This window comes from Brienomyrus brachyistius, chromosome 20 (genome assembly GCF_023856365.1).
Source record: "Brienomyrus brachyistius isolate T26 chromosome 20, BBRACH_0.4, whole genome shotgun sequence".
Lineage (NCBI taxonomy): Eukaryota > Metazoa > Chordata > Actinopteri > Osteoglossiformes > Mormyridae > Brienomyrus > Brienomyrus brachyistius.
In genome coordinates this window covers 14,666,010-14,681,066 of record NC_064552.1, presented here as the reverse complement: position 1 = coordinate 14,681,066, position 15,057 = coordinate 14,666,010, and the positions used below count along the sequence as shown (strand labels likewise).

At 47.8% G+C, this 15,057-nt stretch overlaps 1 protein-coding gene across 1 annotated transcript in view; it reads right to left on the bottom strand.

The window, feature by feature from the left end:
- strn (striatin, calmodulin binding protein) overlaps positions 1-15,057 on the bottom strand; it is a 58,609-nt gene that overhangs the window by 20,514 nt on the left and 23,038 nt on the right. The window contains 3 exon segments of the mRNA XM_048987187.1: positions 1,538-1,622; positions 3,743-3,816; positions 8,886-8,989. Of these exon segments, the coding sequence (XP_048843144.1) occupies positions 1,538-1,622; positions 3,743-3,816; positions 8,886-8,989 (263 nt within the window).

Below are 15,057 nucleotides of genomic sequence, written 5' to 3'. Positions count from 1 at the left end.
ATCATGCCAACGGAATTGCAGTGAGGGGTTAACCAATGCTTGGTGTTCAGACCTGAGGTTACAGATTAGCACCAGCAGGGGGTGTATATGTAGCTCCATGATCAAACCACCAGCCATCTTGCCTTAGGTATCAGCAGCACTCAGCTGCTGTTTGCTCTGACACACATGTCATTTGCCGTCATTTCCTGTGTATTTATTGGTCAGTGTTATTTACTGTTCCCCTGCCCTCGTTGTCTGGTGTGCCGACTCACTGCGATTCGCCGGAGTGCCGACTCACTGCGATTCGCCGGAGTGCCGACTCACTGCGATTCGCCGGAGTGCCGACTCACTGCGATTCGCCGGAGTGCCGACTCACTGCGATTCGCCGGAGTGCCGACTCACTGCCTGCCTGAATAAGCCTGAAACCGGAGCCCAGGAGTGCGAGGCTGCCTGTCTGGGAGTCACCTCTTCACCTGCCGATGTCATGCTAACCAGCGCCTCCCCAGAGCTCACACGGCCAGCCCTTCCTCGAGCGCCGCATGCCGACGGAAGTGTGCAGCCCGTGAATGCAGGCTATCACACCTGGTGGGGATGGGATTGGCACGCAGCTAGGAGCACCTGGGTTCCTCCATGACACAGCAAATACAGTGACTGCTAGCACCCCCTTGCCGCAATTCCCCCAAATGTTTTACTTACTTCACAGCTCAAAGAAAAGCTAGATTGGAACTGAAGGACCGGTATAACACACCTGACAGAGCAGGAAGCCAGCATAGGACCATTAAGGTAAAATGATCAGCCAGTGATGTCGATCCATCTCCCATAAACGCTTATCCAGACCCGGGTCCCAGTAAGCACAGAGCCTAAACTGGGAAGCTACTGGCACATGGCAAGGAAGCCCTAGGATGGGGAAACAGCTTTGACACACCAGATCACCAATGTGCTTTCAGACTGCAGGAGGATACTGAAGTACCTGGAGGAAACCCACATGACATGGAAAAACCTGGAAGCCACACAAATATGATGGGGTGGGATTTGAGCCCCCAACTCAGGGGGCGTGAGGCTATCCATCAAATATTACCGACATTTACGAAAATAAACCCGAGCCTTACAACTTAAATGTTCCTGTCGCTGTGTTGGAAAAGTCAAACAGAATATCCCCACTTTCTTGGATTTAAAATGTCACTCGAATTTTGAGTTTTTTTCCTCCATGACACTTAAGCTCTAGGGCCTCAGCAGCGAATTCTGAATGTTCCTGAATTACTAGACCGATTGCAATCAGCATGAGAACTACTTGCAATGGCCTGCAGAGGGCGCCATTGCCCATCTTTCTTATGACTGGGGGCCATTTCTAATTGGCCAATCGTATAGAGACCACACAATAAACAGATACCTATAACTAAAATATTTTTTCAAAAAATGGATGGATGGATGGTTCTACCCAGCCTGGCCAAATACAGTCAGCAGGAATGAGTGTGGGCCAGCTGAAAGAAAGTGTTGCAGCGTGTGAGAAAGGAGGCCCACAGGTAACGGGGGGCGGGGGGGGGGGGGGGGCACTCACTGCCGCAGAAGCTGTCGTCCTTGCTTCCAGGTCAGTTGACTGTTCTGTGGACCCTGGATGTCGTTCTCATTCTCGTTCCCGTCATCTGGAAGACAGGGACAAACTGATCATGAGCTCACCCCACGCCAGCTGACCGGGAGAAGGATCCACGTTTGATGTTTCCAGCACCCAGACATTACAAAAGTCTATGAGTAACAGAGGATGGAAAACCAGCACCAAATGCCACAAAGCCAGGCATGCAGAATGTCACTCCTGCCAGATGCATTCCTTAGCTTGATGGACAGCCTTCTCTGAATGGCTGGCAAAAACAGGGGAAGTGAAAGCATCATTTATGCATTAATGCTTCACATTTCCATTGCTGGGCAACAGCTCAGAAAGAAGCCAAAAGGCTCGCGTCTGAAGCTGTGAATCCTTTTCAGCGTCAGCCTGCTGCTATATATATGAGAAAAAGCACAGAGATACAAGACGAGAGATTCATCTCTAAAGGGTTTCCTTGCAAACGAACACGGAACACAAACAAGAGAGCTGTTCAAAACCCTAGAGGGAACAGAGAACGCTCTGAGGCGGCCCAATGGCACGGAAGCGAGGAAACCTGGGAACGCAGGAGGCGGACTTCAGCAGCCACTACGGAGGTGGTGAGAGTGGCTGAACTGGGTCAAGGCAGATTTGGAGCAGCACCTACAGGATGATTATTAAACGTGCGATTCCTGGAAAGCAAAGGGTTCCCTCAAAAAGAAGCGCTGTGCTTAATGCCAGACCGGCAGCTGAAACCCAAACCTGAATGGACGGCATGTAAATGGACAGACCGACAAGAAGATGCTCGCAGATTAATGAACACTGTATCCAAACGGCTGTGATAGATACGTCTCATCGAAAAAGCAACAAAATCTAGCTCTTCACCAAACACAACCACAAATGAACGCAACACTTCCTTGAAATGACTGAGAGGTTGTAAGACTTGAGCCCACTGAGGTGACGGAGGTCAGGACCGTGATGGCACTTGTGGATTCCCTTCCCTACTCACTGGGCAGACCTTTCTCTCTTCGCCTATATCTACGCCCTGCATCCTCAATCTGTTTTTAGCTGAGCAGAGGGGAACACTGATTATTACTGCCATTTAAGGGGCTTGTTGTTGTTGTTGTTCTGGTTGTTGTTGTTGCACTACATCACCCTACACCACCACATGGAGAGGGTCAGAGAGCCAAGACCTCCCTCCCCTCCATATCATGGTGTGATCTTCCACTGCAGTAGTCGTCAGTCCTGTTCCTGGCATTGACCTACAGGCACTTAGAAATATCACTAATGCTCAGAAAATATTTGAATTTTATGTGTGAGGATATGTGTGCAAATTCACACATGAGATGAGTGTGTCCTACAAAAATCCATCCTGAAATTCTGCCCAAAGTGACCGAGACCCTTTCTGTGGTAGAGTACCACCACAGAGTACCACAGCGAGCAGCAGGCTCCAGCCAAGCTTCTGACATCGATACGTTTATTACATTCAGGCAGTGAACACTGTGTTGGGCTCATTCAAGTGCCAGTGTCATTAACAAGAGCAGTAACTCAAGCAAAGGACATAAAGACAGAAAGTGTAAACAGCTGCATCAATCAAGTACCAAGTCACCATACCGCATTATCGTCCTACAAAATATTAACTTATATATGTTTCTAAGCAAGACTCAACTACCTGACAATCCATTTCAAAAGCACTACCAGTTAATTAAATCAATAAAACGAAATAAAGCATAAAGCCAATCCGGAAACAGTTAAGATGTAGTGTGATCTAGCAATCACTTCAGGGATTCGGGACCACAGGCCAGCGTGTCGAAGGTACACAGAGAACCGGCTGAGATCACAAAAGGTAACAGAATTCATCAAATGGGCTGTGCGATCTGGCACCATTCCCAGTGCAGGAGACGGAGACACAGGACCCAAAAACAAAACCCAAACATATGAAGATTAGCAGTATGAGATTCCCTGTGCTCCTTGGTGAGGACTTTATTAGTGGGCATGTCAGCGTGGAGACATTTTGGTGACTGTGCTGGAAGGAAGAGGTTAGAGTCATATATTAGGCAAAAGGTCAAAGTTCAGATGGGCAAAACCACTGGAGTATATTTGGCATGAAACTGGAAGAACTCAGTGGGTGAGAATGACGCCGGCATGGTCTCCATGGTGCCCTGGCTCATGGCAGTCTGGGGGGCTTACCCGAGTCGTAGCTGGGGGGCTTGATCTCTCCTTGGTTGAGCTCTGTGCCATACTTTAATTTGTGGAACTTGGCCCTGGAAGAGAGACAGGGAAACGGGCGGTTTAATGAAGGTTTGGCCCTGACTCCTGCACACTCCATCAGAGCCTCTGCGATACCGGCCCCCCGCCGACCGCTTCGTACCATGAGTCACCAAGCAAGACGCCGCCGTCACCCAAGTCAGCCTGGGAATGCGGCACATCGCCTTCATTTTGCCTTGATTAAACTCTTCAATATGCGTGTGGTGACCCAGCGATAATGCTCTGCTACACAAGAATTTTATGCTTTGCTAAGAGCTGCTTTATTCATCCATACATCGAGCGGCTCCAAGCATGAACAATGAATTAACGTGCCACCAGAAACTCACTGTTGGAAATGCTAACTCCTGGTCAGTCACTGTTTGGTTGAATTTATACTGTTTGGTTGAAGCCGATGTGGAGAACTAGGCAAGCTTCACATTTCACCCCCACCTCTGCCAGGCCCTCCCTGCCACCAGCAGTATGCATTGTGGTCTCCAAGACAAAGGGGTACTGGCTTGCTAAGTTGGCACTCGAGGTGCACGCCTGTCGCCCAATTGGTTGACCGACACTGACTTCGATGGTTCCTATTGGCTCAAACACAAACTGTGATTGACAGCTGACAGTAATCACACTCACCTGGGGTTACCAAGCTTCATGTCTCCCATCCCGGCCTCACATGACCAACTCCTCAATAACAACGCTTCCTTCAACACTTCCAGAATGGTAGCCACAAGAACGTGGGTTCATAGCCTGCCATGCAATTGCCATAAACTATTTTAAAGTAAACAAACAATCCTGGGATCACTTCCAAGTCAATCCAAGGCATCAGCAGATGTAGTTGAGGCTAATTATCCATCCGTTAACTGCCTGAAACTGGTTATTTCATGTAAGGTTCTAGAGAGCCAAGTATAGGGAACACCCTATCAGGAATGCCAGTCTCACACACACACACACACACACAGCATGTGAAAGCCACCACCGAGCCCATGCAGGTTCATTAATGTCATGCAGGTTCACCAATGATATATTAACCTTCATTCCATCCACTCTGATATAACAGTGCTTAGAAAGACTACCTGGCAATTTTATCTAAAGGAAAACACTGGTTTCCTTTCACATACATGAACCTCAAACAAAAAGTATCCGTATTTTACTCTTCAAAGCAGAACTGCTGCAAAGTCAGTATTAATTTAATAATTATAGTAAAAATAATAAACACATCTGCAATGAAATGATCACCAAGCAAGTACTGTACATGAGGGAAAATAAAAGCAGAGGACATTAGCTAACTTCATGTAGAAAGGCTTCTGTACGCCACTGTTCCATTGAATACTTCATATTGTAATTAGCAGACAAAGTCGTCCTATCAGTAGATTGTAACTACCGCAGTACCTGTTAAGTGCTGGAGATGCGATGAACCCAGTGTGCAAGCAGTTATGCGGACCATGAAGCAGAAAGTGTAGGATAAGTGAAGGGGTGGGACGGGGGGAATGGAAAGGGAACACAGAAGTGTGGCAAAGAGGAGAGGACAACATCGCCCTGAGCTCATGCCAAGGTCATCCATCATGGCATGTACAAAGCACTCTCTAAAACCCTCGGACTACAGCGATCCACCGCGAGAGCATCATCTGTAAATGTAAAAGACTTAAAACATGTCCTTCAACAATAAATATCACCCAAGCCTCCCCATCCCAGGCTCAGATGGTTGTTGGTTCAAATCCCACGCCTGGTGATGTCACCATTGTGCCCTTAGCAAGGCCCTTAACCCTAATTGCTCTAGGGACTGTCTGACCTTGCTTTCTCAAATGTACATCATTTTGCATAAAGGCATCTGCTAAGTACAGAATATGTCATGTGTAAACTGTGCTGTGATTCCCTTGAATTCAAAGAGGGATTCATTTTGTCAGTGCAGGTATCAAACAAAACACCACAACTGATCACATGCGATTGGAACCGGTTAGTTCATTAGACTTCGGCAGCATCACCTTTGTGTTCCGGGGGGCAAACCCCCCCAGACATGTCACCTCTTATGTCCATGACACCCTGGTACAGAGATCAGACAGGGTGATGTTGCAGCATGATTGCCTTTTGCTTGAGATGTTTTATTTCAGAACTATAAGTATCATTAAAACAAAGACATTAAGAGCTTCTGGTACCATGAGAGGCATCCTAATGACAGTTATTCCATGGCTGTCTCTCATACACATTGACGCTCGCGCGCCCCAGTGCCTAAAAGCCAGCTTAGTCATCCCCAAGATCTAAGAATCTCTGATGCGGACGCAGGCGACCATCTGAGCTGCTGCATCAGTCATCCTTTCCCCGAGGAAGCACTCATCTATCTTTATGCAAATACCTGGCTGCAGATCTCACTGCGGCCTCTGATTCCTCAGGCCTTCAGCCACGTTTGTTGCTGTTGGAGTTCTGTTTGTTACTGAAGGTCCATCACATGCTTGTTCCTTCTGATGTGTCGCACATCTGCGTCTGTCACCTGGTGCCTTTAGTGCCCTGGACTGCATCATAATCAACAAACACCTGAACACCCTCACAAAAATCTTGGGACTTATGAGCTCTGGCAGATACAGTGCGTGACACAGTATTTGCGCTCCTTCCTAAAGCCCTCTAATTTTTCATTTTTCGTAATGCATAATTGTTTTGTTCTCCAAACACATTTAGGATAATACCAAGGACAACTTGGATAAAAACTTAACACAGTTTTAAATGATACACCTAAGGAAAAAAAATGACCAACACCCATATCACCCATGTGACAAAATAACTGTCCCCTTAGTCACTTGGGATCAAAATCTAAATGATAATGGGTAACAAAAACCTAGACACACCCACGCTTAATTGCTGCCAGAGATGTTTGATTTACACATCACTTAAATAGAACCATTCCAGCAATGTGGAGGTGGATAAGGGGTCTGAAGAAGCAGCACACTAAGCTTCAATCAAAAGAACTTCCCGAAGACCAGAGAAAGTAAGTTATATAGGTCAGTTAATGTCTGCATTCCTGACTCCATGATTAGAAAGACACTGGGCAAAGATGGCGTCCATGGGAGAATCGCAAGGCAAAACCCACTGCTAAAGCAGAGGAACATGAAGGCATGTCCAACACTGGCCAAAAAACACCATGATTATCCCAAACACTTTTGAGAGGATGTTCTGTGGACTGGCTGTTAACCACAGTCGCAGCCCTGCATATGGCTCCAGTCACCTTATCTTGCACAGGTAAATTGGACAGGCCAGTGCAGTGCATGCTGGGAGAATATGCTTCAAGCATCATTAAAGGGAGGTAGAGGTAATCACTCTCTCCCAGGAGCCATCTGTTGTACCTTTGGGTGGTACTTAAGTATTTAACTGGCTTAAACGGAAGCGGAGCCACTGGAGTCAAAAGTGGAGCTATGTGGAAGACATGGGTCCTGCTACGTCTGGCGTAAAAGCTAACACAGCTTTCCTCACAAAGAACATCATGCCCAAACATTGTGGATGTGGTTGTGATGCTGTGGGGATGCTGTGAGGCTTCAGGGCCTGGGAGGCTTCCCGTAACTGAGAGACACCAGAATGTAATGAAGGAGAATGTCCAGTCATTGGTCTATTATCTGAAGCTCAAATGCGATTGGGTTAATGATCCAAAGTGCAAGAGTAAGTCCACCTCTGAATGGCTGAAAAACAAATCAAAATTACTTATGGATGTTGGTGAATTATTTTCCATGTTAACTCGGGTTATCGTATTATACTAAATTTGTTTGGAGATCAGACACACGTGTTACGGATGAGCAAAAATTATGAATGGGGGACAAATGCCTTGTCATGGCAATGTAAATTGCATTATTAGCGACGATATTTCTTGCCTATACATGTAAATGGATAACTGGAGTCGTGAGACCTAACGATCAGAGCATTAGACCTTCGATCAAATTAACACATGACTTTAAAACTTGGCTGAGTTATTAATTTTACTGACACCGTTTTGCCAACTTTTGCACATCTGGAATAGAGCCAGCTGAGATGTGTTTGGGCAGAGATTCAGAGAGGACGTCAGAATGAACGTGAGCATGAATGTGGCCCGGCACGTCACGCTGCAGCCCCCTGTGGCTCACTCGTGGTGCTAATCAGAATAAAGTGCCCTGGGTGGGTGCCCTGAGGACTGAACGTCCTGTTCCTCGCCCCCACTTATCCATGATCCTTTTCGGGAAGGGAGGGGTATAAGCTCTCCAGTCCCTTTCAGTAAATTCTGGGCCTGATTCCTGAAAACAGCAAAAGGCTTGAGTATATTACATGTGAAATGCTTTTTAGGAACACACAGCGAAGGAAATGCCATATTACGGGGGGGGGGGGGGGGTTCCCAAAATCGATGCTGACAGGCTGGAGCAGGCTGCCACTGGCTCCTCCAGGCCAGGTCAGGGTGAGCTCCAGCCACTGTGAGCCTGTGACACCCCCATCCAAACAAATGCGGAGAGACATCAACACCGGAAGCCTCGGTGAGTTGGCCAAAGGTCCAGGGAGAAGCCGTGAGTGGAAGGCGAAGCACCACCTTAACCCACACAGGAAGAGGCCTCAAATCGAACAGCAGACCCCAGACTAGCAGTCTCGGCAAAACTGCAATGATGCATTTGCAAATGCGACGGAGGCAAGAGCCTGTGAGGATACACGAAAACCGCTCAGGACCCAGCGCAAACGGGATCCCGGCATCTTGAGAGCGGCACAGGGTCACGTGATGGCAGAGAGAGGCGGACTCGGGGTAACGGTAATATAATCGTGCGCAGAACCCGGAGTGTGACTCAGCCAGCGGGAGAGGGGAAGGGAGGCGGGGCAGGACGGCGAAGAGCCTGATGGGAACAATCTGTCCTTCGCACTGGCATCGGCGCTCTGGGTGCCGGGAGCCCTGTGTACGCGGAGTGCGAACTCCACAGCACGTCCATTCTCTGCAATCGCTGCCTCACACAGTGTGGGCGGAACTGACAGAGTGTCAAGCCGATAATTAGTCCAGCACTCACTTCTGGGGGGGTGGGAGGGGGGACTGTCATGGCGGGCAAAGGGTCATCTTTGGTCATGTGACCCTGAAGGCGACCGCGGCCCTCACCGTTCCTGCTTGAGGGCGTACTCCAGCATCTTGATCCTCCTCACCAAGTCCTTCTTCAGGTTCTCCTGGCCCTTCCGCTCCCCCTGCAGGAAGGCGATCTGAGCCTGCAGAGACACGGGACTTACAGTGAGAATCAAAGCAGGCCACACAAAGACACCGCCCCCTGCTGGCAGCCCTCACATAATATACACTTGGCATCATATGGCAGGGAATGAGTACTACATTTCAAACACTTTTTTATGCTCCGTTTTCTTTTTTAGCTGTGGGTAAAAATCTGTGTTAAAATCACATCAACTAAATTGCTACTTTACTGACAAAGGATTCTGGGAAAGAGGGTAGTAGGACAACGGCAAAATATTCTCTGACATCTACGCTGCTCTCATAACGATCATCCCCGATGTTACTGTCCCATCCAGAGGACTCAGTGCCGTTTATGAGCCCGCTGGGTGACAGGGACATAGAGCTCGGGTGACAGGGTTCCTGTAAATGCGGCGAGCAAGTCATTGGTCACAGTCAGTGGCTGCCTCCTTCCTGTCACCCGAAATAAACCAAAATAGAATAGGTAAAATAAAATATGCCATCTGCCAGCTCCCAAGAACCAAAGTGACCATCATTGCAACATATCGCAGCACACACCGCATAAGGGCAGCACCGTCTGCGACCTTCGGCCCAGATACTTCACGCAGGGTTTTAAAAATTTGCTGAGGGCAGAACAAAAAATGATTGGTTCTCTCTCTGAACCAATCATATTGTAAAGGAGGTGGGTCCAAGCAACTAGAAGAGATGGGACCAAGACATGTGATTGGTTGTTCCCACCTCCACTAGTTGCTTGAACCGAGGTCCTCTACAATCTCAATGGTTCTCTCTTTAAACCATTTTTTTCATTTTTCATGCGGTCATCAGAACATTATCATGCAAGTGAAACTCCCATAACTCAGATACTTCACAGAACCAATGAGTTGTGCTCTGCGGAAATGTCTGGTCCCGGGCAGCGCATCTAACCAGTCGGCCCAGATCGGACCAGGACCACAAGTGGGGAACCTCTGCTCCGCAACACCACAACAGACAGGCCAGACTGAAAGGCTTTTTTATTAAACACCGGGAGTAACCCATTTTTGACATATGAAAAGACTGACTGTTGAAAGACTGTTTCAGAGGTATAAAAAAGAAATAGGTCGTCGATTTGACATATTATTTATCACCTACATAAAAAAAGGAAAGGTGAGATTAAAAATCAGATGGCAGGTGCCCCTCAGAGTAACTACAGCTATTCTGTGCCGCAGGAACCCAAAGTGAGGTTTCCCGAGGTCGAGCTCTTACTGCCAGTTAATAAATGTTGAGGCTCTGTTTCCCATTATAACAATAATTGCTTGGAGCAGGAGTTGTGTTAGCAGTATTTAAATCAACCTCACTTACAGGGTAGGCAGCTTTATACCTCACCTGCCTGTGTGGCTCCGCTTCCGTTTAAGCCGGTTAAATACTTAAGTACCACCCAAAGGTACAACAGATGGCTCCTGGGAGAGAGTGCTTACCTCTACCTCCCTTTAATGATGCTTGAAGCATATTCTCCCAGCATGCACTGCACTGGCCTGTCCAATTTACCTGTGCAAGATAAGGTGACTGGAGCCATATGCAGGGCTGCGACTGTGGTTAACAGCCGGTCTGGGTCTTTGATTTGATACATATTCATCCAAACGTCCCCCCCACCCCACCCCACCCCACCCCACAGCGTGGGGGTGAGCCGCATTTTAACTGCTAACTTATGCACATCTCCACAAATGAGCCATAGCTAATGTAATACGGCTGTTTCTCGCAAACATGCCCTTTCCTACAAGCAAGCAGGGGCAGCCATCTGTGGGGATGGTGCCAGGAGCATCAGGGGGGCTGAGGACCTGTGAAACGCCCCAGGCCACCGGTGTGACGAAATTCATTAAGGACAGCGAGACGCTCCATTCCTCTCCAGTTCACTTTGTGAAGACCCACGCAGACCCACGAGGCTCAGAGCGCAAAGTCAAGCTGCTCGCAGACTCGCGGGGTCAGTGAAGCCCAAATACCCAGCACCACACTCGAGCTCCAGTACCAACCCCCCCACACGCCCCCCACGCAGCCCTAAGTGTGACACGCGCCAAAACTGGGACAGCATTCTGCAAAATATTTTCTAAAAAAAAAAAAAAAAAAAAAAAAACTGCGAAAGTAGCCCTCGATTCCCAAGCCATTTGCCAAGGGAATATTTAAAGGGCCATTTTTATAATTCCCCACAGAACGGGAGGGGGAAGTAATTCCTTTAAGCGACAAGAACTGACACGAGCGCCGGGGGGGGCACTGACAGCTGAAGGGACCTCGGAGACAAACAGGACTTGGGGCAGGATGCACAGTGGGGGCAGTGCTGATATCAGCACTCTCCAGTGCTGGTGTGGCCATCCTGGGCATTGGTGGCACCAAGCCTGCCTGGCACCAAGAGGAGGGGCCCAGACAACCACAACCGAGCAGAGAGCCCAAAGAGAGGTCTGGCCTCACTCCTAAACACCCAACGTGACGAAGGCTAAGCTGCCCTGTGTTTCTTGTATAATATATATATATTACCAACTACCACATAGACATTTAGATTTTATGTCAATTCAAGTGTCAATGCAATATAATTAAGGATAAATATGGATCATGGTCACAGAACAAGCCAGACAAGTGAAAACTATAAGAAAATTACATCTAAAAGTATCTGACTGCCACTTTGGAATCACTGCCTGAATGTTCAAAATATTACTAAAGCTACAGTGAGCAAAGTTACATCTAGTTTCCTAATTAGAACACTAGCAGTGTTGGGAGTAACACACGGCAAAGTAACACGCTATAACGGGTAACGCAACTGCCCTTTCAAATTAAATAATGCTAATAAAGTACTGAACTTTTTATAGCCTCTTTACTCGTTACTTTTGTCTTACGTGAAAGTATTAAATTGACAAATGCAGTCTACTGCCATAATTTCCCGTTTATGATCTAACGCAGGGGTCACCAACATGGTGCCCGCGGGCACCAGGATGCCCCCAAGGACCACATGAGTCGCCCGCGGACCTGTTCTAAAAATAGCTCACCATTGTGCATTGTCTAAAATTTTATTTTATCCTGTCACTATTCTTCTTTAATCACATTTACATTTATAGATAATGACAATATCGAAAAAAATAAGCATTTAAAACACGTTTATTATACATGATTTAAGAAGAGTGTATCAAACTGGTAGCCCATCCTTGGCTCAGTACCCATGAAGTAGCTCTCAGTTTCAATAAGGTTGGTGACCCCTGATCAAACATCATCTGACCTCACAGTGGCGCAATGGATGGATGATATTAGGTACAGTGATAGATACTAAGATAATATAACCACCCACATGGCACACATGCATTGGCATGTCTACTGTATCTACACGATGCATGAAAATCCATCAGCAAAGCATCACCATGCTGCAGAAACATCGCCACTGGGTACTAAATCGACATTCCTCCGATATAATTCATCAGCAACACGATGTTAATGAGATCACCATACGACATCTAGCCTACTGTTATTTTTCCCAGTCAGGCTATATAATCCACAATAGGTTCATACCCTGATCTCTGGGCATGTACATTAATTGGAGAATTAATTGAGAAACTTCTTTCGCGACAATCATTTTCACACCAAACACAAGTAAACATAATTACTGTTATCCAATGAGTGTTATGTCTATGCCCATAAAAACCCAACAGTATTTTCTATCTCAAAGGATTTGCGCAAAAAAATGAAATGATTAAGATATAATCCGTTTAAAGAACAATATACAACTGCAATATACAACTGTCAGTTGTACTCAGAGCCTGACAAATGTAAATCTGGAAGCAGGGTGTACGATGTATGAAACAACCAATGTGACTGGGCCTACACACTGACTCTCTCAGGCTACAGAATTCACACGCTCTCTAAACTGACTGTTTTTCTCACACATATTCATGGGTATTTACTGTCGACATTTAGTGTTCAGCTCCCATCGAAGTGAAGGATTAAGGTGCCTAGCTGACGTCTTGGTGCTTACAGAGATCGGGGGGGGAAACAGGGGCTGCGGGAACTGCTACAGGGAAACTGCCATTTTTAGATTGTTCACAGACCATAACATATTTAAGGTACTGCTTCAATTCACAGAAACGACACATTTCCCCCTGATTCCAATGCCCACCCAGAGAGCGCATGTTTGGACCTTGGTCACATAGTCAAAAAGCCCCAGCAAAAGAAAACGCAGGAGCTGCATGACACACAGCGACACCAGGAATCTCACCCGGACTTCACTGCTTCAGAAAGTACAATTAAACGCAGGCTGCAAAAACAAATAAAACTCTAAATAAAGAGTAGGCTGTTTTCAAGAGGCAGTTAAACACTTTAGGTAACTGCGCTGATCTAACTTTGCAGCGTGAGCGTTATGGAATAACGGTGGGGGGGGCGTGACCTTTCCTGCGCGGCGGCCCACAAAGTGCTGTGTTCGTGTGACTGTGTCACTGTATCCCCCTGAGCAGTACGCCCGGTCTCGACCCGCAACGGACCCAGAGCGTTAACCGCTTCATCGTCACATAACTTGGGCTAGGGGTGACTGTTGTTCTGGGAATGTCGGTCTGCCAAATCGTGGTAAACGCGGCAGCAGGGAGCCGGCAACCTGCCCGCCTCGTCACCAGGCCGGCCGCGTGCTTCGCTAAACCGTCTCGAAAGGACTCCATCTCAACCCCCACCCAGGCATATTTGTAAGTCACAGTAAAGCAAGTTGGGGAACGTCATGTCATCCGGCAACGAGGGCGTCGGGGTGGTGTGGTGCTTCGTGGCCTCCCTGGCTCAGGGGCACGCCTGAGGTCCTGTAATCCAAAGCTGCTAAACATCACATCTGCAGAATCCTTCTTTGGCACCTGCAAACAGCCGGGTGTGTAAACCAACCCAGGCGGTGCCACCCAGCCCGTTTCCGGCTGCGAGGCCAAACGATAAACACGCCTCCTTTTATGGCCGTGGCCTTGAAAATGCTGATGGATTCACAGGGTTACCGAACAACGCTGAGAGAGCGAGTGACAGCAGCGGACTGAGAGACAGGCCAGCGGGTCTAAATGATGGATGTACAGATACAGCCAGAGTTGGGTAATTTAGGTCCGGAGAGTGAAAGTCCAGACCAGGATTTTCTTTCAACCAACCGGTTGAGCATAAAGAGTCACAGGCACAGAGTACACAACTGGTTGGTTGAAACAAAATCCCGGTCTGGACAATTACTCTCCGGATCAGAATTACCCAACTCTTGATTCAGCTAGGGGCGGCATGGTGGTGCAGTGGTTAGCACTGTCGCCTCACACCTCTGGGACCCGGGTTCGAGTCTCCACCTGGGTTACATGTGTGCAGAGTTTGCATGTTCTCCCCATGTCGTTGTGGGGTTTCCTCTGGGTACTCCGGTTTCCCCCCACAGTCCAAAAACATGCTGAGGCTAATTGGAGTTACTAAATTGCCCGTAGGTGTGCATGTGTGAGTGAATGGTGTGTGAGTGTGCCCTGCGATGGGCTGGCCCCCCATCCTGGGTTGTTCCCTGCCTCATGCCCATTGCTTCCAGGATAGGCTCCTGACCCCCCGCGACCCAGTAGGATAAGCGGTTTGGAAAATGAATGGATGGATGGATGGATGGATGGATACAGCTACACCTGTGACCACAGCAGACTGTCCCTGTCACCTCTCTGAAGCTCCATCCAGGTGAGCCAGAAAGTGAGCTGCAGCACCGATGAACAGGAATGAAAGGTCAATCCCATCCCCTGCTGCTCTTCTATTTCTCAAATGCTGCTTATGCTGCCAATTAAGTTCAGTCGCACAAAGCATAGGATGATGAAAAAAAAACCCATCAGATTATCAGGTTATTATTACATGGCTAAGTGCAGCATAAAGTCCAGGGATAAGCACTTAAACTCCATGACTCAGACAAACGTAGGTTTACTCTTGGCGGTAAACGGTTTCCGTAATCCTAAGTGTACTCATTTTTCTCAACATCCTGTCTGACTTCCTGTAACATCCTGGGCTTCTACAGTACGGAAGGGGAAGTCTGAGCCTTCTGCATAGGTCAGACAGTAGAGAAGCAAAGGGGGAAAAGTGCTCCGCCAGTTCCCACTCCTCCGAGACCCCAAGCGGT